The 27,692-nt window shown below is 36.7% G+C and overlaps 1 protein-coding gene across 2 annotated transcripts; it reads left to right on the top strand.

Annotated features, from left to right (window-relative positions):
* The first annotated feature begins 2,075 nt into the window (after positions 1-2,075).
* On the top strand, positions 2,076-27,144 carry LOC137098326 (epidermal retinol dehydrogenase 2-like). Of its 2 annotated transcripts, none has more exons than XM_067474472.1 (7): positions 2,076-2,392; positions 3,312-3,639; positions 4,266-4,397; positions 4,688-4,787; positions 9,028-9,172; positions 14,303-14,428; positions 17,462-17,703. In XM_067474472.1, the coding sequence occupies exons 2-7, from the start codon at positions 3,319-3,321 to the stop codon at positions 17,547-17,549; spliced, it is 912 nt and encodes a 303-aa protein (XP_067330573.1). In that variant the 5' UTR covers positions 2,076-2,392; positions 3,312-3,318; the 3' UTR covers positions 17,550-17,703. The 2 variants fall into 2 exon arrangements, with proteins under 2 accessions (XP_067330573.1, XP_067330571.1); XM_067474470.1 differs by lacking the exon at positions 17,462-17,703 and adding an exon at positions 24,664-27,144 and having other exon boundaries at positions 2,078-2,392.
* Positions 27,145-27,692: the final 548 nt, after the last annotated feature.

The following is a 27,692-nucleotide window of genomic DNA, read 5'->3' on the forward strand; positions in this document are numbered from 1 at the left end:
TATCATACTACAGGACACTTACACTAACTGAAAGCAAGTTAAATTTAATGAAAAAAATGTCAGAAGTTACTAATCCTGTACCTGCTAACATACTTAAACTAAAACTCTTATACTTATATTATTATTATCTTATATTATTATTATTATTATTATTATTAACTATAAACTTATAGTTGAGGGCAATGGAGAAACAGAAAAGTACACTGACTGGCTTAACAGGGAGAGTAAACAAGGGCAGAAAACTGCTCAAACTTAGAGTCAAGATCAAAAGTTACATAGTTCTCAAAACCTACCAGTTTTAAGAATTACCACATAACCACAACCAAACATTGGTGGATAATAACCAAGGTCCTGGAATAAAGACAAGGACAAGCTGAGAGTCCATGGAGCAGATTAACAGGGTAAACAGTGAAGGGACTGATTAACAAAATGAAGTTCAGATGAGGGTAGTCAGGGCTAGGTGAACAGAGAGAAAGCCAAACAAAGGAAGTGCGGGGTGGAGGTGAGTGAAAGTGTGTGTTTGTGTGTGTGTGTGTGTGTGTGTGTGTGTGTGTGTGTGTGTGTTTACCAGGCCCTAATCAGATGGGTATTAACAGCTGAGTGTAGATGGCAAGCAGTCGGGAGAGAGAGAGAGAAGGCAGAAGAAGAGCTGGGAGACAGTGGGTGTTGCTGAAAACAGGTAATTGGTGTGTGAATGAGAGTGTAGACTAAGGGCTGTGTCTATATGTGCAGAACAGATCACAGGGTAGAGGGCAAGGAGCAAAATAAAAACTTGTTAGTCAGATATTTTTATCTGGAAGATCATCATTGGTCATTCCACCTATGGGTCGGTTGATCAGCCTATTTAACTTTCACTTCAAATCCAATTTTAACCTGGTAATAATGTTTCTTGTCCATCAACAAGATTGTTAATTTGAATTTGTTCCAGCTTTTTACTTCTATTGTTATTTTTTCCGGATTTGAACCTGCTGTACAGTATCTATCTTGCATTTAATATGACAATATGTAATACACAACACTGAAACTTTTCAGCTAGGATTTGCCCTAGTGTGTCACAGAGATAACACACTTTTCACATTGAAAATCAATAGCAACCTTTACATCTTCAAATCCAGACAGTCCCTAGTTCTGATGATATTTTCTGAATTTGTGCAGACTCATTCAAAACAGTAGCCCATTATTATTAGTTTCTTGGGTAGAACAGCTTTTGATCCACAACACGATCTGGGTCATTTTGAAACTTTGACCATAACTAACAGTTTACATTAAACAGACTTTTTTCCCACTTCGATCTATACACAGTCAGTGTCATAATCACTGTAATTTTTCCTCCCAAAAGGTGCTTAAACACTTGGACATACTGTTACATTTAGGAAATGGGCCAACTTTGACCGCTGGCAGCCCTGCCATCGATTGTCAAAATGACATGTATAATTTGAAAAAGCCTGCGACCTGTGTTGATGCACAGGTGAAAACTGAATGTTGGTTTTCATCGACAAAAGTCATTAAGGCTGTGTCACAGTTTCAAAAAGGGCACCCATTTAAACTTTAATATACTTTAATATTGTGCAGTGAAGAATACATAAGTTGGCATGGTGATGTTTAAAGTATGTAAATTATTATGTTTTAGGAAATCGGCTTCGGAATATGTTCCAAAGTTGCATGTACCTCAGGCACTGCCAAAAAGCTTTCAAACTAAATTTAAGACGTCTCCAGATATTCCCTTTTAAAATACTGGATGTATTTTGTCATGTATATTACTATGTTCAGATTTTATAATATTGATGTTGTGTGGGGTACTGGAACAAATTATTTGCACACTTTATTGATATAGTTTACACATTCCATCGATGTGAGTGATTTAAACAGCGGGTGGATAAGATAACGGGCGGATTAAAACAATACGTGTCTCATTAGTTTTTTGAAGAAGGTTGAAAGAATTTATGACATTTTCTAATTGAAATGTGCCTGAAGCGACACCACGGAAGCGCACACTGTCCACCTCCCACAATACGTCACGTGGAAGGAGAAGAGACGCTCGAGGCAGGGAATTGGTGATGGCCTGTCACGTGACCTATCCGGCATCTCCATGTTGAGCAACGGTTAGCGCTAAACCCGCGTTTGATGTGTTGTTCTGCCTTCCCGCAGGCTACATAAACAGCCAAGCCTCTAACGGAGACAACACACCAAGACCAGCTCGTTGACAGGCAACTGGAGCAGGAAACACACGCAGCGTAGGTTTTATTAGCAGCACGTCGGACTGGAGCAGAACCTGGATGTCGTAATTGCTTTGGAGCAGAGGTCTCGGTTAAAGGTGAAACATTTCCTGCGATCAAGGACAAGCAAGCGGACTTCATACTCACTCAGAGGCACCTAACTTCTAATATCTTTGGTAAGTTACACGCAGTTTAGTCAAACAGACGCCTTCTCCAGTCGTTCACTTAGCACTTTATGGCAAAAAGTGAAGGGCAGAGTTAAACTGGAGTTGCTTTGCTAAGTTACAGGGAGGTCAGTCGGCATAAGAACGTAGAATTACATAATGTGCGCGTGCTTTTTACTCAAATGACCCTGCGTTAACACGTGCTTCAGATTATTACTTATTTTCACTTACTTTCCAGAACTTTAAACTCAGTAACTGCTTTTGATATGTATCCTGTGCTCACGAAGGTACGCGCGCTTGCCAAGGTAAAACCTGTCATTGATGGTAATCCTTCTTTTACTAAGTTTACTTTTTTTCTGCTGGTACACTGAGACCCAAAGACTTAAAGCACCTCCCACAATAAATCCTGAGTTTAGGTTTCTTAAACGTTAAACCTAAACTCACAATAGTTGTAACATCAGTGGTAACATTACATCTGCTGTGTTTAGTTGTGACTGAATTGCTCATAGGGAAACGTGTGTGTGTGTGTGTGTGTGTGTGTGTGTGTGTGTGTGTGTGTGTGTGTGTTAGAAAGGTCAGCCTGTCCAGGGTGTATCCACCCACTCTATTGCTCAATGGCAGGGTTCACCTACACTGTGGCCTTACAGTTTGAGCATCAAAGCAAATTCTGGCTGTGCAAAAAGGTCAATGAAGCTGTGTAGTGTGAAACGTAGTTTGTGTTTTTTCAGATTTTGATTCATTAAGACTAGTAGAGTAAACGGCACAGACTAAAGAATTTTATATGAAATAACAAAACTATTCATTTTGGTTTAGGGTTTTGGGCTTCTATGGGCATATTTTAAAAGATTGGTATTGGAACATTAAAAACCTTATCAGAATTCAGTCTTTTGTTTACTACTCTATAATGTGCTTCTTCTGTCTCTTCTTTTAGGTGCATCATGAATTTCTTTCTGGAAACAATTAAAGTCCTTCTTTTGTCCATCTGGTACAATGTGGAATCTTTCATCCACCTCTTTGTGCCCAAGAAGAAGAAGAACATAGCGGGTGAGGTGGTACTGATCACAGGGGCAGGTAGCGGGATTGGTCGCCTCATGGCTCAGGAGTTTGCAGCTCGCGGTACTGTGCTGGTGTTGTGGGATATTAACCAGGAGGGGATGAAGGAAACGGCTAGACTAGCTAAAAATGGCGGAGCCAGCAGAGTCCACTATTACCTGTGTGACTGCAGCGACAAGAATGAGGTGTACAGGGTGGCTGACCAGGTAAAGTTCCTTTTAATCCACAAAACCGTTTGTTGGTATATCGGTGGAACATGTTTTTGTGCTGATGTTTAAATATCACAAAATGGCAGAATCAATGCTCTTTTACTATTACCAGATCTGCTGTTCACAGCGGGTTTGTACTACGTGAAAAACTTCACCTTAAGTTTCTTAAAATCCTAGTGCCATCTGAAGGCAGCAGATGGCCCCATGGTGGATACATTTAGACCAGAGAAAGCTAAAAGTACTATGAACCATAAAGTCCCAATTGAAATAGTGCTACTTAGATGGTTGTCCCAGCAGATTCTCCATCTCTGCAGAGGTTTTATGAAGCTCTGTTAGAATCAGTGTTTTCTTCACATGGTCAGCTCAGGATTTCTACAGCCACAACACCATAGGCAGCATTGCTAGGAACTGCAGTGCCTGCGGAGTCCTTACATCCAAACTGTCTGAAGACATGGAAACAAACCCAGTATATGCAACATGTATGGTTCACATTTGTATCCACATTTTCTGAAAATTGTTTAGCCTGGTAACCTTTTAGGCAAATGTTTTGTCTGCCCTTTGCTAATAAATTTTAAAAATGGATTCCATCATATATGATGCATAGTTTGCCTTGCCTCATGCAGGTGAAGCGAGAGGTTGGTGATGTCAGCATTTTGGTAAACAATGCTGGGATTGTGACCGGAAAGAAGTTCATGGATGCTCCCGATTCCCTGATTGAGAAGACAATGGAGGTCAACACGATGGCTCACTTCTGGGTCAGTCAGACAATTTTATTTCGTGTTGTGGGTCCAAATAACTTTTTTTTTTTTTTTTTTTTTTTTTTTTTTCTGAAGAGAAAATTTCTCAGCAACTGAATTTTTTTTTCTTGCAATATTGAACAAGATAATATTATTGCACAGTTCTTTTCCTTATATTGGCTCATTAGGTATTAGTCACCCATCGACCTCAGGGTTGATTGTTTGGAGGCTATCTTCTGTACTATACAAACACTATGCTGGTTTCTATCCTGTTTAATTTCATATTTATTTTCTTTCTGTCTGCTTAGACCTACAAAGCCTTCCTTCCTGCCATGATTGCCAACAACCATGGCCATCTTGTCAGCATTGCCAGTTCTGCTGGTCTCATAGGTGTCAATGGATTGGCAGGTGTGTTTTTTCTCATTATGTTAAGCTATCCTCTAATTTTAAAGCAGGGTGATGAAAACAGACATGCATTCTCCATGACACATGTAAAAGACAGAATTGAGGTCCCTGAATACTAACTTTGTGCCATTGTTTTTGGTGTGAGACGGATTCTGCAGTTTTGTCTCTAAAGGAATTAATACAAATATGAGGTGCACACAGACCTCAACAAAAATCCTAAACATTTTTATGTTGAGATATGCTCTTGCTGAGCAGCGTTCTTTTGATAAGAGCCTGTAACTGCTGTTAAGGGAATTTCTCCTGAGGCCATGAAGAAGAGCTCCATATATCTTAACCCCGGAGCAGCACAAAGTAAACAAACAAAATTGGCGTAGAATTCAGATTAGCAGTTTACTACATGTATACATAGATTTCCACTAACCAGGTTTCTTAAATGCATGTAGACATTGTTCCCAGATTATCAGAGAAAGCTGCTTTGGCACAGAGCATTTAAAAAGCATTACAAAAAACTGCTTTATGCAACTCAACCTGTTAGGCTCATGTCTAAATGAGACATTTTCCATTCAAGTTGCAATGGTAATATTCATACTAAAATGAAAACGCAATTTTTAAATGTTATAATAACCTTAAATTATATAATTTACCAAAAGAGTGTAAACATGAAGTATTGGTTGGAGCTTAGTGTTTCTGAAAATTATAGGGAAAGTCCATTGAATAATGAAGGTAGCGTATTTTTTTAAACTCCCTATTAAAAGGATCACTAATTATGCCAATGACATTAAATTTTGCCAATGACATTGCAATGTAAATTGCACCTTGGATCATCATTTTGTTAAAGTTTTTTTATTTAAATACATAGAATTGAAGTTAGCAATCTGTCATATTTTTGAAGCCAGTCCATAATATGACCTTTAAGTAAATGTTTCAATCATTGTCTTGACTTCTTGATCTGTAGAGTCTGGGAAATATCAGATTTGGCCGGCTGAAACATAGGGAGGCTATTGCTTAGGTAATTAAGATTTAGTGGTTAAATGATGACTTTTAATTACCCAGTCGTGCTGTTATGGTTCAAAAATGCATTTGAATGTTTGGATTGAAGAGGGTGTCCAATTAGGAAAACACACTTTTTAATATAAACCACTCTATCAAAGCAATGGATTATATAACATTTTTGTTCTTTTCCCTGAGAGAACATACTGTGCATAATAATAATAATAATAATAATAATAAAACCTTTTTAAAAGTATTTAGCCATCTGGGAAGTTTTCACCTTTTTAATTTACTGAACAACATTGAACTGCAGTTGCTTTATCTAGACTTTTTGGACAAATATATTACAAAAAGGTGAAAAGAACTCCCCAAAGTAACCTGAATGGAGTGAGATTTTATTTATTTATTTATATGCAGGTACCCAGTTCATTTATTAAAATTCTGCTCATGATTATCAGAGTAGGTGGATCATAAATCATGCAAACTGTAGGGAAATTTGAGTGAATAAAATGTCATATTTAAAGTACACCCAAAATGAACAAGAATGTGTCAAGTCATAATACCAGAGCCGTATTCCAATTGTCAGGGGGCAATTATATGAAAATGTAATATCCATTTCTGTGTCATTTTAACATTTTAGTTCTGTGTTTAAGGTTGATCTTCTTCATAAACTTTGTTCTAATAGTACTATGCATGGGGTAGTTAAGTATATTTCTTAACTCTAGGGTTACAGTATGTTATGAAGTCACTTACCAAGCTCTAAGCAATTTTCAGAAGATTTTTAATATTTATGCTTAACAATTTTTTTTTTCTGTTTAGAAACTGCAATTATGGCATAAGTAGAACCAGTCCAAAGAGAACCATTTCATAGGTCTTCTTTCTTTGTCTGTTGCCCTCTTACCTATATTTTGCCTTATCACCTATCAAGTCATTACTACCCCCTAACAGCTGGACTGTGATAAGCAAACGTATCACATAGGAGCTATCTAATAATCAGCCAAAACATTACCAGTTGGTGGTTTAATATTATTAATTAATAAACACTAACGTATCATTAAGGGTTAACTACCTGTCGGCACATAAAGAGGTTAAATCAACTCAATCTTCACCAACTGGGATCTTTGACCCTTTTTTTTTTTTTTTTTTTTTTTTTTTTTTTTTTTTTTTAATTATTATCACTGTACATTATTTCTCCTAATTTCATTAATCAGAATGGTTTAAAACACGGTTTATTCTGTGCAGTACTTTTACTTTTGTATTGAAATCTGCTTAGTACTTTTACTTGAGTAAAATATTTGAGGTGAAAGCCTAGTGGAGAATTTTCCTTTTGCCACTACTTGCACTTTTACTTGAGAATTGAGTTTGTGCTTCTATCACCTTTGCACTGTGTATATATTACATGGGGCTGTGTGCCCACAGACTGCTCCATTGGCCATGCTGACCTTTTTCCTCTAACATTATTAAACCCATCAGTGTTAATGTTGTGGCTGGTCACTGTACATGTGGAAGGGCGGTGCATGTTACTGGACTCTGTCCTATCTATACACAATGAACTAAACAAGATAAACAGAAGACACAATGTACTTTAGTATTGTGCCACTGTAGGGGGTTTTCAGATGAACTAAGAACATGCTGACCTTGTTGCCAAAGAAGGCTGTAATTAATCCACACCCAGCTGTACAACTATTCATAAGGCTCCACTGCAATTTATGAATTTTTGTTATGCTTGCTTTGATCTTCTTCTTGGCAGACAATGCCTGCATTGGAGGACACATTGTCCATACAGTGTATCGCCATATTTCTGTAGATGATCTTCCACGCATTCAGTTGACCAGCTAATGAGACAGAAATGCTGGTGCTGGACATTTGGGGCAATTTATATATATATATTTTTTTTACATGTTTCCCACTTGTTGAGAAATGAAGAATCTAGTAAAGTGATGTCTGGCTGTGTTTTGAATAGTTTTTGAACCACAGTGGTTGTTTATAGCACAAAAGAACAGTATAACCAGGCTCCAGAATGACACACAACCAAGCACGAGTAGAAAATACTCATATTTGGTTTTAGAAAATGACTAGTTATCCTTTTAACTTCTGTTTATTTTCTCAAAAAACATTTATATTTGAAATAGTCTTTTAATCATCCATCTTCAGATTATTTCCTAGTTTTAGCACATAAAGATCTTTACTGTATGACAAATGTAGATGAATTAATGCTTTTTACAGTTTTAGTTTGTTTTTTTATACTCTTTTCATGCCTTTTGGGAATACACGGTTTAAGAGTTTAAGTTATAATTTGTAACTTCTTGAAATGTTACTGTAATCTGGTCTCTGTTCACAAATGTTATGTTTTTACATCTTAAAACATTGTCAGAGTTGAGAGTAAAGCCATCTTTTAAGTATGACACACATAGGCAGGAGTTTTCCACCATTTACATTACATTTAAATTAAGTGGAGCCTACATCATTGTGAATTTTAGAAAATTTTGAAAATATGTTTTGCTTAAAACAATTAGCTAATTTAGTGTGCGTGTGTGTGATATCCTCTGGATAACCATCTTGTAAGGAAGTTTTACCAGCTGGTAAAAATGTTAATATCCAAGCCTTTATGGATGTCGTTTAACTTTTAGTGGAGTTGAGACCGATCGGGTTTTAATGAGCTGCTGTGCTTTGGGCATCCATTCCCCTTACATCAGGGTGTACCCTGGGCTCATACCCAATGACAGCTGGGATATGCTACAGCCACCTGTGAATGTGAACGGAATAAGGGGTTGCAGATAATCGATATATGGATGGAAGTTGTGGTTCCCAGATGGGTAGGACAGCAGAAAATGGAAAAACTAAATGACCTGGTCTCTGGTATTCCTAAAATGATGTTGTGGAGACTTCGGGATCAAACTTGCTGCTCACCAGCTTTACAATAAAATAACGTTAATGGTTAAAACAAAATCAGTCTAGTTGCTAATGCTGATGACACATTCCACTTAACCAAACTTAGTTTACCTGCCCTGAGCAGCGCAAGATTAAACATTAGCTGCTAGACTTCTTCAAAGTGTGAAATGCTGCCCATCTGCCACAATTTTTAAGTCTAGTGAGTGATTTCAGTAGACTGGTTCACAACATTCATGGAAATGGGGTCACAGTTTTCAGTTTGGCTTAATTTAGATTTAGTAAAGAGAATAAACTGGCCACTTCTAAATGTGATTTATCCTTCTAATTTCCTTTTTTCCTGTACTTTTGTACCTTTCTGTAGACTACTGTGCCAGTAAGTTTGCTGCAGTAGGTTTTGCAGAGTCTGTGGGTCTGGAGCTGCTAGCAATTGGGAAAGATGGTGTCAAAACCACCATTGTGTGCCCGTACTTCATCAACACTGGAATGTTCGATGGATGTCAAACCAAGTAGGTGTCTTCACACAATTTTCCAATTTGACAGGTTTTAATAACACATTCAGGTAGCTAACTAAAATTAAAACTGGTCATTAAAACTTATTTGCACATGTAATAAAGCTCCTGGATAGACTGTTATCTAGATGCATGCTCAGTAAAGTAATGAGAGCCAGCAAAACATTTGTCGCATTTTTAATTTGTGTTTTGGATTATTTTTCTTTTTGGCTGTCTGGCACTGGTTTGATTTTTACACTAACGTCCGACTGTTTGATCAATAAAGTGCAAACTGGGCCCCTGTTGCATCCGACGCGGGTGTTACTCAGCATAGCGGAGTTTCCCATTGACATTTAATAAGCAGACTTTTGCAGCCTTTTGTGTAAACTCAAAGCAGATCGCCCACTCTTCCATTGCCAAAGCATCCCCAGATCCGCCTCTATGCTTCATTGATGGTATTAGGCAGGCATTTATCATCACTTCATGAGTTCTGCATCTGCACAGACCACCATTGGTGCATCCTGCCCAACTAACCACATTTTTAATTTATTTTTTAATTTATAGTATCTCTCAAACAGCTGAACTAGGTCTCCTGCACAGAGTGTCTGTGCACACTGGTTTCTCACCAATTCTATTCAACAATGCATGTTCATTGATCTTGTACTTAGAGCGAGTTTGTGTTCTGCCATGATTAGTGCCTCTGTGCTGTCTTTCAGTTTAGCTTTGTCCTGCCACTGGTATCAACCTGTTTTTCTATCTTCTGATGGTACATACTTTGTAGGGATTTGTCCTTCCATGATGGTTCTTGTTTGTTCCTCTGTTACTCCTCATGCCTGCTGCCTGAGTTATCAACTAAGCATGTTATCATTTGGGGGCATCTTCCTGATTTACCTTCTTGCCCTGGGTTTATTGAGGTTTGTGAACATATTGCTATCTGGGTGTAACAATTCATACGGAAGACCATTAATGGGGTTTAGAGGTGGCAGGAAGGTGTAGCCTAGGTATACTGCTCATTACTCAGGACACTGGAGATTGACTGACTGTCATAGCTAATGGGAGGAATGAGAGTCATAGTTTATGTAACTTAGCTAGTTAATAAAGCCTTATTTGTGATGACAGCTCTGAAAGCCAGGGACTTTCAGAGGAAGAAAGTGGAGAGAAAATGAATCAAGGAAATGAAATGGAATATAAAAAGAGAGGGACTAAGAACAATGATACATACTTTTATGATGCATGAAATAGACTAGTAGAATTACAAAATTACAGAGAAACCCATTTATTATTTACTTTATTAGTAGAGACAATCCCATTTCTTTCTTTCTTCCCAGTCTATCACATTAGTGGCAAGTTTCTCATTTGCTCCTGTTGCTGTTAATGCAAACTCAAAACATCATCCATCATTTCACAATAAAATGCTACCATTGGTATAGTAAAGCTCACATTTTGCTTTAATATTATCAATAATTGTAAAACTAAAGAATTCTGTGCATTCACACCCAGATAAGATGACAAATTTAAAACTAAATTCACTAAATATAAAACTGGAACAGTATAGGTAAAGTTTCCAAACAGTCACGGATCCAGTTCTGCATAGCAACTTGTAGAATTCTTTAATTTGAATGAATATTTTCAATGTGTGGGCAGTTATCAACCATAAATAGAAAGCCATAAATAGGTGTTTTGTTTTTTTTAATCCTGGTTTTACTTTCTTGAATAAATCATGAGTTTAATACATGTATTTAATTTAGTATAAAAAAGACAAACTCCTTGTAACATAGAAAGGGTGTGTATGTCATTATGTTGCACTTGTTTAATAGATGCTTCATTGCCTCTTTGGCTAATCGGGAGGAAATTCATTCCACATTGCATCATCACAGTCACAAACATACTAAAAATAATGAATATACATACTTAGGCTAGAAACATGTTATAAGCATGCACATTATTTTTTGATAACATCAGGAAACATAATAAACATTGTAGTAATACATTTAAGGTGGAGGTTGTGTGACTAAATACCTGGCGAGATTTAGGCCCAATCAGAAGAGTTGTTCAGAGTGATAGTATTATATAGAAGTATATATCATAAGCAGTTTAATTTTTAGGGGTTTGTGGGTCGTGCATGGAGATGTGCGTGGCTTCAGTCCCAGGCATTTCATTTAAGCTGAAATGTTCTAAAAATGTATAATATATCAGACCACTAACAGTGGTCTGATATATTTCTCTCTTTCAAAACAGTATCCTGATGGTCTAAAGAAGATTCCCTGGACTTAGTGGCACATTACCCCAGGTGGAGGTGTGGTCATGTTTTATTTGTGCTTTAGAACATAATCCTAGTGAAACAATCACAATTTTATTTTACTCTCCTTACTACTGCTCCCTCTCTTGATTTAATCTCTACCCTACTTCACTGATCTTTCTCTGACTTCCTCACTGATTCAAGGACAAGGCAGCAACCTACCTGGGTTTCCTCTCTTAATATGATCCTATTTAATTCATTACTCAATGTTGGAAGTATGGCTCACCAATTTTAACTGTATTGAGACAGAAAATGCTGCTATCTGACTGTTTTCTCTTCTATGTTTATGTTGCTTTAGTTATAGCTGCAGGACTCAGGGAAAGAGGAACAGTACAGTTAAAAGTCAGGCACTGGTTTATGTGTAAATGGGTTTTTGTGAGCAATGCATCTCCTTATGAAGTTGCATGAATGCAGCTGAAATGGGGGTCATTACTTTGGAATGTATACGCCTCCTATCAGGCAACAGGAAAAAGGGGGGGCTGCTGATAGAAATAACTGTGTGAAATTCATCTGACAGCTGGCTGAGTGCAGCAATTCTGAGCTGCTCTTTGTGTACCTCTAATCTTAATTAGTCTCCAGAGTTCTAGAGAAAAACATTAATATTTATGGTTGAATGTCCCCTAGTTTCCTGTTTTTATGTTGTCTCATAGGTTCCTGCCCCTGTGACCCTAAACAAGAGGATAAGTTAGAGGATAGGTGGATGGATATGAATCTTAAAGCAGAGGCTGAATATTCGACTAAACAATTTCATTTGATTATGGAGCTGACATTTCACTTCAATTTTATAGTTCCTAAAATGTTGCACACTTATTGAACTTCATCTGTTGGCTTGTGACAAAGTTACGAGGATCACAACAATAATTAGGGGTTTTCATTAATCTTAATTTCACAAGAATCGCACAGAGATCTGGTTTACCTCTTTACTTGCTGTCTCCATGTCGTGGTGTGGTCTGGAAGTCTGACACAGTCTTGTGTTTTGTATTCCAGCTTCTGTTGAGTATTGAGCAAAAAGTTGGTGGATTGGATTGTGGATTTTTGGATTGTCATTGAGCACGTACATGTTACAATGAAATTCTTTCTCTGCATTTAACCCATCCCCCTGAGGGAAGCAGTGGGCAGCCTTGGGTGGACTAACAGGGAGCTAGCGCTGAGTGTCTCGCTCGGGGACACATTTGGTGGGTAGGCTGGGATTTGTTCCTACAGACTTATTCATCCCGTACATGCTGCTCTGTCCATTGAGCTACCAGGCTGCTATTTGTAGAAAGTTTGTGTCCCTCTTGTAGAAAAAGTCTTGTCAAAAAAAATATAACTAACTTCCCTCCCTGGTGAAATGTAAATTATGAACTTATCTTTAAGTTTGAATCCCACACAGACAACTTGGTAAACAGAAGCCACTAACCAAATTACTAAATAATGCCCTAGGTACCTGGAGTGATACCAGACTGGAAACATTGGGCCGACAGTGGCATACTGTTTCACCTACCCCTACATTCACAAACGCACACCTTTGCACCTTTTGTGTTACAACTGGGTGTCCTAAGGTTAGGTTTTAAAGGTGTTTGGAGACTTGTGTCTATTTTGATTTCCATCTCACAGCTTCATCCATCCAACAGCCCCCTGAAGCTACCAAGACACATGCTTTACATCAGCACCAAACACCTGGCCTGTCATATTCTACTTTTCATATCTGTGCAGGGATTTTTTTTTTTTTTTTTTTTTAAATAACCCCAAACCATAACAAAAACAAACAAACAAACAAAAAACTCTTACCTACCTGTGTAGAACATGGAAATCGAAATGTATAAAATATCTTTTTGTGCCATTTAATGAAAGTGTCCATATTTAGAAAACTGTGCATCCTGTTTAGATTGACAAACACAGCTGGACCTAAGATTTTTATTTTATTTTTTTTTTTTTATGTATACTGTATATATTTCCTGCAGTGTTATACTTGGTAAAGTTTAACACTGACCTATTTGCTTTATCTCCTCATATTTCGATTGAAGAGAGATTACATTATGTACACAAACATTAGATTGCATTGTTTTAGCAGTTTACATCAACTGTCAAATCATGTTTGCTGTTAAAATTACTTGGGTAGCTGTAAATGCAATGAATGAGGTAGGAAACAAATCACTAATTACCTAAAATGTAGGCAAAACTATTACAGTACAGTTTCTCATTAATGCAACAATAGCTTAGATTACTTATTTAACCAAAAGAGATTGGTTGGTTAAATAAGTCTCTAGTGAGCTTTCAGACCTGAAATACAAACATTATTTTATTTTTTTTGTTTAGGTTATAGGTTTACTCACAATGCATTATAAACGATCATGGTCTGTGTGTGTTTATATAAAACATCTCATTTGTGCCCACTTTCTCCTTTGCTTTGAGTCCCGCATCAGATAGTAACTCCCAGGCAGTGGTTCATCTTAAGACATTCCCAGTATTTTAGCAGCACCAACTCATCCAGGGAGGTTTTCGCCACCTGCACATTATTTGCTAAAACACTTTACATGTTAACCATCATAAAGGAGGTTTAATTGCAGATCTGTTTGTTGCTTTTAATGTGGGTAAATAATATTGTACGAATTTTGTAAGACCACTGTCACCATTGTAAAATTTATGAAAAAACTGCATCATATTGGAACATTTATCCCTGTCCAGACTGTACGGTTGAAGGAATTGAAAGAGTGCCATAAACTTGTAATGGTCTCACATTCAGCTAATACAATTTGTTTCTTAATCATCAGAAGTTAGAAAATGTGTCTGCATTGCATCTTCTTTCCACTTTATGCAACACTTCAGCCATTGTATTTTATTCTAAATCCATTTCTTCTTTTAACCAGATGGCCAAGACTGATGCCAATCCTAGATCCAGACTATGTAGCTAAGAAGATCATTAATGCTGTCCTCACAGACCAGGTCTACCTATTGCTGCCCAAGAGCATGTACCTCATCACTGCCTTCAAAAAGTAAGTCTTCCTTTTCGGTTTATTAAGTTTTTATATTCTACATATTAACACTGATTTTACACACATGCACTTCATGTCTGCTTGGAGAACTGCCACTGAGTAATTCTCATCTGTCAGTTCCTGTTCAGTTCATTTCATTTAGAACTTGATACAAAATTTCAAAAGCCTAGTTACCCTGCCTTATTTATTTTTAATAGAAGCTTATTGTAGGCCATGCACAGCCTAATTAAAAATGACAGCAATGTCATAATTAATATGGTTTTGCGAGAATACTATTGTATTGAATTTTTAAAAGAAACATTTTAACAAACAACAAATGAAAATGGCTAAATGTTAGTTGTGTACAGCTGTCTGTGGAGGTTTGGCTGTTGTAGATGATTATGTATTTCTTGTGTTCACTTTAGGGGTGTGGGTGGGTGTGTGTGGTCTTTGCAACGTTGGCCTTTACAATTGCAGCGTGCCAATGAATTACATTTTGCAGGTTATGGCATCCTGTTTGTATTGAAATGGGTCACAGAGGTGTGGTCATTTCCAATCTGTGTCTATCTGGGTTAAGTTTTTGTTTGTTACCAGTGCAGTTTGGCCACATTTTGTGTACCTTGTTATGTTTGTGACCAGGCCCTCATGATAAATTAAATCTGTGTTCAGTTCCGGCACCAGCTAAAAACGTGGTTTACTGGTTTATTTACTTTAAGTTTAACTCCTTTTTCTACTTATCAACTGTGTGGACTGCATGGATGATTTACAGTAATCTCTCTCTCAGATTTTCAGTATGACTTTTAAATATTACTTTCCTCATCACTCACCTTTTCATTTAACATGAATGTTTGAAAACAAGTCTTCTTCAGTCAGTTACATACGGTTTGCTTTATTTCACCAAACTAATGATTATAGAGCAATAAAATATTGGACAATTTCATGTAACAATTTTGTTATAAACTTACCAAATAATGTAATGCTAATGTAGTTGCATGTCATCAAAGTTATTAGACTTTATACTAACAGCACCTGGGGTATCTTTAGCATATTTAATGGCAATTAATCATGTGGTTATTAACCTTTTTCCACCTGTGAAACATGCTAAACATTTGTCCCATGATTTACTCTACCATTCTCCTGTACAGTAGTGGTGTGCGATACTGCAAGATTTGGTATTAATTCAATACTGGGCTAGTATTGGCGATACCAATTAGATTTTTATTTTTTTTTCCTTCTGGCTTATCTCGTAAGTTCAGGGTCACCACAGCAGATTTTCAATACTGTAGGTCGATGCATTATCAAATTGCTATATCTAAATCGATGTTTTCCTTTGGATTATTAATTAGTTAAAGCCCAGGACAGAATTTGGGCAAAGTTTATAGATAAACAGAAAACTATAATCATAAGTTTTTGTTTAGAAACGATAGAACAGTAACAAAACAATTTTTCTGCTCAGTCTCTTTGCTGCTTGTGCGTGTGTGCTGCTGGCTGAACTTGCTTGCTTGCAAGGTGCTGCTGAGTCACATAAGGGTACAACATCCAAACCCAAGAAGGGGGGAGGAGGAGCAAAGTGTTTCTGTGACAGTAGCAGCACTTGAAAGAAGTGGCACAGGCACAGACAGCCAGGTCACCTATGACGGAGAGAAACTGAAACTAAAGTATCGATCTCATTACACTGGTATCGATTATCGATACCAGTGTAAGGTTGGTATAGACGTTATCCATATTTAGATCGATAAGCTCTTACTGCACAGTTCACTTCTAATTTAATTTCAAATTTGCACTAGAATGACAAACAGCAACAACAATATAACCATTAAATCTTTTTAAACTTTTTATGTAAACATCTTTTACAGTGACATAAATTTTTGTTTCCTTATGCCTTCACTATGTCTAGAGTGCGGTAGTGCGAGCATTTCGCTCAGATATCACAGTAAAAATTAGAGCCTACAAATGTGAAAAAATGATTTGGTTGCAGCAGTTCTAAACTGAGAGCATTTTATGGGTAACTAAAGCATTTTGGACTTTATCATGCAGTCTCTGTGGTAACCTCCCCAGCATCCATCTTGGAAGTGTTTTGTGAGGAGGACCTTTTATCGACTTAAATAAAGGACTTCTTTTATCAAAACTAAAATAATGGAGAGTATTGAAAAATTACATCAACCCAGTAGATTTATTGAAATGCGGCCAAATAAAAACTTTCAAATCGATTTAAGTTTAAATTGCGATTTATCCAACAATTTTCACATTTTATTCTCAACAGCATAGAGGTGGTAGTATTAGGGTATTTCTGGTCGCTTATCCTTTTATCTACCTCTGTGACATGATTATATATCTTTTGAGAATAGAAAAATGTCTGTTTTGTTAAGCTTTTTGGCAATGTGACAGCTTTCTTTTTATACATTGCAGATGCATCAGTGTAGCAACACACACATAGGAGATTGAAGGTTATACAAAACTTTAACTATGTGGAAAGTTAAACAAAAGACTTGTTCTAAGCAAATAAACCAGCATTAGAAACATGCACTCTGTGAAAAAGTGGTTATGCTTATGAAGACATAGTGCAAACCTTTGTTTCGTTTGCTGAAAGGGTTCTGGCAACTTTGATCATTACACATTTTTAGTATATCTATTGCACAATATACATGTCAATGTTGGCTGGGTCTTTAAGCACTTTAAAAAATGCATATGAATTACAACTGGGTTATGTGGTTGTCTTTTTTTTGTTTTTTTGTTTTTTTTTTCTTCACACACAAGACTAAAATTAATACAACCAACACAAGAGTCACACAAGAATTTATTTGTCCTGTGATTTAATGAACTCTTTTCATATATACAGAAAATATAATGCAATGCAACATTTTATTTGTGGCAGTTTTCAAAAGATTTTGAAAATATTTCAATAATATTTTAATAAGTCAGAGGGTAATTGGTATCTCTGACATCCACCAATTTTATGAAGTATATTATATTGAGTACCTGTCCTCCCTTGTATAATATGTTTTTCTATATCTCCTCATTGCCTTTATCCTGTCTGTCCATTATTCTTTTTAGTGTTCTACAGTGGAAGCAGTCCTCCCTCCTTGGCTCTTACCTGGGGTTGTCAGTCAAAGACTGCCACACTAACCATAAGCTGCGCTGAAAATTGCTCTAAAAGTTTTTCTGCAGTCGCTTTGGACATCTTGTTTACATTTGTGAAAATGGTTAATGCAGTTGGCTTGTTGGGCTACAGTGATGCGTTGTCAAATATTTAAACAAGAGATGATGAATAAAGCATTGAAATATGTGTGACATACCATAGATACTCATTTTTGGTTGTAAATCCATAATTTCCTCTGACTACCTGCCACTATTTCTGCCACTTACTATAACAATATGATTGTAATCATCCAACTAATTGCTTCAAGTTTTAACCAGTATGTGGGTGGGGCAATATCACTGCATCTCTGTGATAGGACCAGTAATGTGGCAAAAGAGCTGACATGGTTTATAGGGCAGGTTTTTATGCAATGGAATCAATCATATTTTGGTGGGGGTGTTAAAGCTTACATATTCTGTCAAGTCAGTTATTGTCTGTCAAGTAGCTCTTGGTGATGTGTCATCATGTCTCTGCAGACAAGTTCAAAAGCTTGTACAGATTTGGACTGAATCCTACTGTTGAGTAAATGGTTGTTTGTCACACTGTTCGGCCACTATGACTCAAGCAAAGTCAAATAAGTTGATGTTTAAGCACTACTGTGTGCCTGATGTGTTTTATTTGTTACTTGACTCATCAAATGTGGGCAGAAAAGTGTTTAAGATAAAATAATAAAAAGAACTCTTGCCAACAATAGATGTACATGTTACCAACAGATACACCAACCATCCATCAGGTGTGCATGCTTGTCACCTTTTGGTGAAATTTGACGATTTTATGTTAAAGCCTCTCTCACCATAGTGCAACAGAAAACTAAGACGATTGACAACGGGAGTTGACATGACAAGCAAGAACTGCTACTGTACTGAATTTTTATTTTTATATTACTAATAGTGTAACAGCTAAGACTTCAAATCTAAGCACACAGAGGATTCCGTTTTGAAAGAAAAGGCACTTTTTACCCCCAATATGCATTTTGTTCACCTAGATCATATGCCAACAAGGTTCTAAAATTAGAATTTAAATTGTTTTAGGAAATTACATGTAATTCCACTCTTATATTTTTGTTTTTGTTTTTGTCACCAATTTGACAACAAAGGCACAGCATTAGAAAAAGTTGCAAAAGCCACAACACAACGGAAATGGCGCTTTTTTTGTGTCCCCCAGAACTGTTGTAGTCAACTGTCATAGCCAAGTTTCCAGGGGACACTACAAAGTGAAAGACCTTTAGATTTGTAAATGTATTTTTAGTTGCTCCTGGAGCCATATATATACATATGTGGTTGTGGCTTTGCAGCGCTTTTCTCTGGACATTTTACTGAAGTTGTAAAATCATTCCCCTTTAGCCTGTTCTTCCATTCATTTGATTACCTCATTGTTGCACAGAAGCTTCTGAATTTCTGTTGTAATTGAATTCAGGTCAAAGTTCCTTTATGCCAATAAGATGGAATAAACTGCAACCACTCCACATGAATTGCACAACTACGGGACAAAATAAAAATAACAGACTAGTCATTCATTAAAAATAAACTCTGGGCCTTAAGTCAAAGTATAATCTCTGAGGCTGACTCTGCACACAGGACGCGCTGGGCAGAGCATCATCTTACATCATATATTTAATAACCAATCAATAAGTGTATGGGACTGGGAACACTGTTGCCAGTGTCTATATGGGTAATATAATCTGTAACAAATGTTAGTAAGAGGCTGTGCTTGTGGTTATGATCTCACGGATTTTGATGTTATTTGCATTATGGTTTCTTGTGGTTATGATGATAGAAGAGAATGTTGTTTTAGTGGTGTAGTTAAGTCAATAGTTGTCATCTACAAACCAGTCAGTCAAGAGGTGTGTGTACCAAATAGTTAATGACTGGATCAGTAAATCATGGGTGGATGAAAAGTATGTGGTTAGTTTCATGGTTCTGGGAGCAAAATTGATGCACAAAGCACATCTTAAGGAAAAAAACAATGACATGATGTAAGCAAAGCCATAGTCTGCTTACTATCTACTTTGGATCTGTTGAAAGCCATGAACAAAAACACAGGCCTCAAGCTGCCTGTTATGTAGCCACAGCAGTTGCAGCCATCAAAGACAATCCGTTTTATGGAGGCACTGCATCTGTTTATGGCAGCAGGCATAAGTAGGCTCATGCTCCTATCAGGAACCCATTTTAGCTGATATAGAACAAATGACTAACAATTATCTGACACCCACAATTATGGGATTTCAACTGCTGTTTTAATGTGCAGGTGTATGTATAAACATCAAATATTATTTTATGGTGCTGGAATTATTAAACTTTGAGCTGTTGCTGGTTAGTTCTAATTCTAATAATTTCATCCCTGAATAATCGTCAAACTGATTGATAGCAGACTGAGCTGCTATAAAAAAGATGTACTGAGTGTAGATAGAGAACAGATTCATAAGAGATTGGATTATCATTACCTACAGCAAATATGTATTCAGTTAAAAGTTTACTGTGCTGGTTTTACCCATCAGAAGTGGCCATTGTTAGTACAGTGGTAGCACTTAAATGGGTCTGATCTTTCTGTGTTTTTTTGGCATGATGGTGTGGTGCCTGATCATGACCCAAGCACATTGTATTTAGGATCTTAAGCTGAGCCTGATGCAGTCAAGACCATGCAATGTTTTATGTACCACATACAGTTAACAAGAATGCAATCTAACCACTATAAGACTCACCATTTTAGTGTTTTAATACCATTTAAGTTTGTCTGTTTTTTTTTATTGTTGTGGGAAAAAAATTTTTTTACATATCCTATCCGACGTGACCGAACCCGCCCTGATCTCAAATAGGATGTTTAAATTTCTGTTCAAACCTGACCAGAACCCTTGGGTACCAACGGGTACTGTTAGACTTCTGACCAATTCTGTTTCTGTTTTATGTCTTATTCCCTCAAACTAGAATTTCAGATCAGGATTAATTGATTAAACGGAATTAATTTCTAAAACAATAATTTCCTTTCTGTTACTAACATGGTACAACATGTACGCATTTGAGGCTCATTCAAGAATCTACTGTACAGAAAGATTACATGTCAGAGGTAGTGATAAAATGTAAAGCTGCGCTTCCACATTTCCTCTGCATTCTGCAGAATTAAAAAAATAATTCCATCCTGGGACCTGATGCCTTTAAATGCCATTTTTACAGAGTGCTAACTGGTATTGTATCAGCAACTACTAAACAACCATATTTATATGTGAAAAAAATATTGGAATACTAGGTCCAGGTCCAACTTTACTATTTGAATGGTCTTTTTTTTTTTTTTTTTTTTTTTTTTTTTAACAGCTGTCCCCATTTAGATTAAAATTTACATTCAAAAAAGAAGAACTCTACCCATTAATATTCAAGTGTTTTGTTTTGTTTTAAAGATGTATATTTGCACTGTTTATTTGTTATGAAATGCATTGCAGAGTTGAAAATACATTTTCCAACTATTTTCAAATAACCTATATCTTATCACATCTAAAAACATGATCATTCATTGTGGTCAGGCGTCCTTGTTGTAAAGAATCCCACAGCTCCTACTACACAAGTCCAACCCATCTGATCTTTATAACCTAAACTTGTCAGAGTGCTCAAAGTGCAGACATTACAATTTAATGAATGCTCTAAGCTTTTAGACCTGCAGAACTCCATTGGGTATTTGTGTGAGGTCCAGATGTCTTTGTGGAGAGTCATCAGTTTCTACTGGTCCCCTGTCACTCAGCTAGTGCACCACTTTGAACTAAGGCCTTCTGATTGCTTGAAGAGTGGTCACATCTCAGATTTCTGGAGTATCTCAGGGACAGTGATTGATCAGTGATTGTTACTCTCTGCGCAGTGTCTTTTCGATTCTTTTCATTTCCTCTGATCATTTTTCCGTCTCATCTCTTTGGCACTTTTGCAGATTGTCATTTCTCGTCTCTCGCTCTTTTCTCTCCATATCTGGTCTTTAGGCCACAAAATTTCTCAGATGTATTACTTGCTTGAAAACTGATGTTTTTAGAGATAGGACACCCAACAGTGACATACGTTACCTTTTAAAAATACTCTCTCGTAGCTTATTTCAACCCAAGCAAACTGATAAGCTGTTTTTCTAAACCTTTACAAAATTCTGGGGTCCACAACTCATATTTGGCAATAAAACATCACATAATTTTATTTTTTTTTTAACACATATTTTTGCATTTTGTATGTCTGTATGCATTTTTTTTCCCCATTGTAATCTCTTACCGGTGTGGGTATCAGCGGCAGCTTTGTGCGAGCGCGATTTGTTTCATTTGCAATCTGGACGTGGCGGAGGGCTGAAGAGCTCCTACTCTGACTGCAGCTGGGAGGGGCTGCACTAGTGGTGTCTGAATACTCGCTAAATGTAGTGACGAAGTTGCTAAGTTGGCAACACTGATCACCACTGGCTCTTCAAGCTTGTAAATAATCATTTTGTCTAAAAGGGGGGGGACAAATTCGTTGGATATACATGAAAGTTGGTTTGCCGAGTGACCACTCAAATTTAACTAATCATGTTTTTAAATTTATGTGGAATTCATTAACCCTTTGGCGAGCTACTTTGACGTGGTGGAGAATCCTAATTTAGGTGTTTCAAGCCCAAGTTACCTTTTCACCGGTACATTTTGTCAAATACAGTCCTACAAAAATTTATTTATGAAGGTGATTAACTACTGGACAGGTCACCAGTCTATGTTTAATAACTTTACATGTAAATCCATTATTAGTCAGCTGGTTTAAAACATATTGAAGAAAAAGACTACCTGTCCAGGGTGTACCCTGTCTTTCATCCAATGACAGCTGGGATTGGTTGCAGCCCACATCCTTTACCTGTACATCACCGCCAACAATGGCACCACCTGAGTGAACTCACTGTAAACATCCGTCACAATGTTTTTCCACTTATTTCATCTCATATAAAAAAATAAATGATGGCATTTTTGGTAAATTTCCCATCACTTGACCCAAATAAAAAAAACACAATAATTTTCAAGTGATATTGGTAATAAAAATGTTTCTGATAACCATGCCTCTGATAGCTAAAACTCCAAAGTGCTTCAGTTGAGTTGTTTTTCTCCTTTAATTACATTTGATAACAGCATTCTTTTTCCCTTATTTTTTTCACTGCTCCATTTGTCTGAAGACAGAGCCATTATTCTCTATTAGAAAGCTTTTTCGTCTACAAAACACAACTCTCACAAATGACAAGTGCCTTGCCTGTCACCTCTGTTCATTTTACATAAAAGCCATTGTATTCAAGTCTTTTAATAACGTGTTATGTTGTATTATCCAGCCTTGTCTCTGCTCCTTCTTTGTTGTTAGCAGCTTTTGGATGACAGTCCTCTGACTAACATGGGCTGCTTCAGCAAGAGATGTGAGAAGGGCATCATTGGATCTCCAACAAATTACTTAACAAAGCCTTTTTCTCTACATTAGCACAAACAAGTTGTTCCATTAGAAGCTGTTTAAGAAATGTGTCCTTTTTGTTGACACTAACCAAGGCTTCAGCCCCATTTATGCTTTTCTAGTTTTAAAGGCTACTACAGCAATCTGATATTGAACTTTCATAAAGATGGGAGTCCGCCAAATTTATTAAGACAGTCGATATCTTTTAAAATGGCACAATAGAAAGGCCTGAATACTTTCAAAAGCCACTAAATATGTGTTTCCTATAGAGTTGTGAGGTGAGAGAGTGTGCTAGAAACTGGTTGTAATGTTGTAATTTCTACTAATGATATTAGTGTTTAAAGTGTCTCTGGTCAAGACACTGAACCCCCAACAGCCCACTCCCATAACCAGCTGTGTAGTGCCTGTAGAAATTGGGGAGGGTTGTGTCAGGAAGGGCATCCTGCGTAAAAACTGCCAAATCAACATGGGGACAATGATCCGCTGTGGCGACCCTGAACTCACGGAATAAGCAGAAAGGACAAAAAAAACAAACGTGCATCTAATCCCTGAAGTGCTCCAATAAGCAAGCACTAGGTCAAGGTGGAGAGGAGAAACTCCCTTTGAAAGAAGAAAACTGACAGAACCTTTTAGCTTCTTCAATAATAAGAATGTTAGAATAAAAATAAATTTTCACAACCGGAATAAAATCAACATTATGATATTGTATACAATGATATTGTTTTGTTTGTGTTGTGTTGGTAAATTAGTTGTGGAGAGTATTTCTGCAAATATTTGGTGCCATAAAACCAACAGACTCAAGGAGTGTTTAATTTATCTGTAGCAGCCTCTGCCCCTCCTCTCTATACATCATTGTAACACAGGAATCATAATGCCAAAATTGATGCATTTAGCATCAGTCTCTTTTTTTCAAGTTTGAAAGGTATTTAGGCATATAATTCCTTTGAAATATTTAACAACTAATGTGGCCAGATAGCATCAATTTGCAAAGGCTGTAGCTCTGTCTACTGCTCCAGCACACAACAGCAAGCAGTATCACACTGGGTACCACATCCTCAGCATGCTTCAACAGATGTTTAAGGACCTGAGCCTCCTGAGAAAATAGAGGTGGCTCTAGCCCTTCTTGTAGAAGGCTTCAGTGTTCTTACCCCTGTCCAATTTATTGTCAAAAAAACACTATAAACACACAAAAAAGTTTCAGACTGTGACCCTGAATAGAAACTGGAGCCACTAGTGCCTTGGCCCTCCTCAGATCCACAATCAGTTTCTGTGTCTTTGCCACATTAAGCTGCAGATGGTTCACAACATGTGAAAAAATTATCCACATAAAGTTGTCCCTATTGTGGATATTGGGCAGATGTATTTATAGCTCAAGTCACAAACTAGATCAGCCTTAATCCTTCTTCACTTGCTTCTGAAGTTGCTTTTAAAGACCAGCTAATTAACTAAACGAACCTAAAATATTTAAGACATAAGGTCTTAATTTAGAGATTCTAATTTCAATTCAGCTGAACAGTATAACAGTACAACAACAAAAATCAGATCAAGACAACTTCCATTGTGAGGTCGAGACCTTGCATTGTTATAGACAACCAAACAAATCCCCCTTGAGGCAAGAGTGTGGAGAAAAACACTGTTTTTAAAGGAAGACAGAATCAGGTGGTGAGTGACCAGCTAATATCTTTTTTTGTGTCTTTCCACAGCATCCTGCCCATGAAGCAGGGCATCCTGCTTGGCCAGTACCTGGGAGCTTTCAGCCTTATGGACAAGTTCAAGGGACGTGCCTTAAAACAGGAGTGAGGGAGGATGAAAGAAGTAAAGGATTTTATTCTTTTCAATTCTGTTTTAATGTTTATTTCCCTAATGGATTAGTGTCATTTTACGAAGTAGTGGCAGAGATTGGATTGAATACAACTGACATATTTAGAATTATAGTGTTATAGTGTCTCTATATCGTACACTATACCGTACGATCTGTTTTTAAAGCATTAATATCACTAATGTGCTTGTTTTTAAATATTCATGAGTGAAGTGCAATCTTATTCATTTGACTTTGTAACTGAAAAGAAAATGCAAGGACCACTTCTAATGGGTTATGTGACTTTTAAAAGTATGATGTATGTTTTCATAGAGGCCTCTTCAATTTGACCACCCAGTGTAATGGACTGGAATATTATTTAAGAGTTACAAAGAGGGAAATGGGGACATAAAAGACCACATAACTGGTCTGCTTTTAGGAGAGTCATAGCTCACATTCTTCTGATATGCAAAATACTCTCTTTTTATCATATGATAAAATAACAGTGAGCCTACTGATGTTGTGAACGTTATGAACTCAAAGATTGAAAAAGTCCTAGGCCTATGTTTACTGGGAGTCTTGAAATAGGCAATCACTCTTAACTGAACAAAGATTCTTATTGATGCAATTTCAGTCCTAGGAGTAAGAGCCATTTACCAACATTTTTAACTCGAGAAACCGTTCCTATGTCCACCGATATGTAGGAGAGGTTTAGGCTATCGTACCAACAATTTCAGCCACAACAACCAAACCTAGAGGAACGCAGAAAGTGGTTATGTTTGATACATACAGGCCCAGGTTAAAATCAAATGCTAAAAAGTCATTAATTAATAAAATGAATTAGTTATCATTACATACACAGAAGGTACATACCAGTAAAACATAACCACAAATTATGTGTTTTTTGACTGCATATAGAAAATTAAAATGCTGAGGCTCGTCTGTTATTTCATACTGACATTGATATAAAAGTATACACTGACATTGATATAAAAGTATACGCTGACATTACATGATATTTCCATGATGTATTAACACTGTCAATAATGTTTCCTTAATCATCATATATGCTGGGTTTTAGGGCACATGATTCAGATTTGAATCTGGTTCATTGTTTTACGTTCAGTGTCATTTCATAAAAACCAAGTGCTGAGACCAAATGCTCATAACTCAGGAATGTTAACCCTGCTGAAAGGGTTTCTCAAATATCTGATACCTCACTTTGTAAAGTTTGGTAGCTGGTGGTCCACACCCTTCAAACTGTGTTCAGACTGAACATGAAGGAATCTTCAACTTGTTTGTTTTCCACAAAAAGCAATTGTAGAGATTTTTAAGACATTAGATGCAATTAGCGAGCACTGTACTAGTTGGCTGTAGATTTATAGGATGTGAGTGGAGACCCCTCTACTTATCTGTTCCTTTATGTATGTTCATGATTTTGAGTAAGAACCAGAATTTGCTTCAGATCAAAAAAATTATTATTTTTTTTAGTAAGAAGCATTCATATTTTTTAGCAAGCTAAACATCAGCTACATAGAGTACAGGAACCGTTATCTCCTACATTCTTCAGTTTAAAATTGTTTATGGTTTAATACCTTTAAAACTGTGATGTCTGCTTTGTGATCATGGTCTTGATATGGATAGATATAGATCATTGTGTCAGGAAAGCCATAAATAGCTTGTATATTACAGTAGATTCTGCTATGTGAGAAAGGTGCTTGTTTCCTGTAGATGAAGTCAGGAATGACTTGAAGCTATATGTATTTTTTGAAGTATTGGTCAAATACGTTGCACTCACAATATGCTTGTGTCCACATAGATTTCAATGGTCCTATTACATATATCTGGGTAAATATCTATCACCGTATCTTTCAATTATACAATGTGTCATTGTTAATGCATCTTATGTAACTGTAACTGATTACCAATCTATGTGCCTATTTAATTTTAGGAATGTGTTTTCATATTTAACAAAGATTCTGTAAAATGTATCTTAATTATTGATTCATCTGTACTGAAGGATTGTAGATCAGACTTTACACCTGTTCATCATATCATACATACTGCTGAAAATAAATGCTAGAAATTAGCTGAAAGTGTCAGGAATACAGATATTGTATCTTATGATGAATATGATGAAGTGCATGTTTCTGGTTTCTTTTGCTAACTGACCTTGTTCACTGTATGGAAAAATGTCATTTCTGATCATTACATTTTACCATTTCATATTTTGTTTCTGTGTTTTGAGCCTCTGGCTTAGCATTCTGACTGCAGTAAGTTACCTTACAATTCTGTAAATCATATATTTTGACTAGATAACAGTTCCATCACACTGTCACTGTGTAAACCCTTGTATGGTTATAATAAATGACGTGGTTAAAAATTGTTTAATGCCATCATCTTACCACTGCTAAATCTACATCTATACAGTCATCTCTGTCTATATACATATGTACCATTAGTTTTATATGATCATTTATTTTCTTTGTTTAGCTTTGTGCAACAGCACAACTAAAGCCCCAACCCATGCACGAGCTTCAAGTGCCTCACATTGCACCTAAACAGTCACGCTGCATCTGCTGATAACTATTCGTCTTAGAGATTTATTAATCCACATGGCCTCAAACACAAACATGTGATACGTGTTAGGTAACCTTTCATATCAGTATCTAACTCAAAGGGTTTGTCTTTCTCTGGGTGTTTGGCTCATTTAGAAGGTAAAATCTCTGCACTGCTGTCGTGCTGTAGCTGCTTCGTGCTCACACGTCTGCACCTCTTCCCAATTAGAAAGACACATAATGTAGCTAAAGCTACGCTCTCATATTTTCATTGCTTGTACTTGTCCTTGTCCCACTAAAGACAAAAACCAATAATATATTTTTAAACCCTGATATGTAGGTGCAATATTTGAACTTTACCACTAGACAAAATAAG

The sequence above is a fragment of the Channa argus genome, chromosome 14 (assembly GCF_033026475.1).
Source record: "Channa argus isolate prfri chromosome 14, Channa argus male v1.0, whole genome shotgun sequence".
Taxonomy (NCBI): domain Eukaryota; kingdom Metazoa; phylum Chordata; class Actinopteri; order Anabantiformes; family Channidae; genus Channa; species Channa argus.

Coding starts and splice junctions, on each gene's coding strand:
- LOC137098326 (XM_067474470.1), top strand. CDS start 3,319: ATGAATTTCTTTCTGGAAACAATTAAAGTCCTTCTTTTGTCCATCTGG. Junction 3,640..4,265: donor TGTACAGGGTGGCTGACCAG/GTAAAGTTCCTT, acceptor TGCCTCATGCAG/GTGAAGCGAGAGGTTGGTGA. Junction 9,173..14,302: donor TTCGATGGATGTCAAACCAA/GTAGGTGTCTTC, acceptor TCTTTTAACCAG/ATGGCCAAGACTGATGCCAA.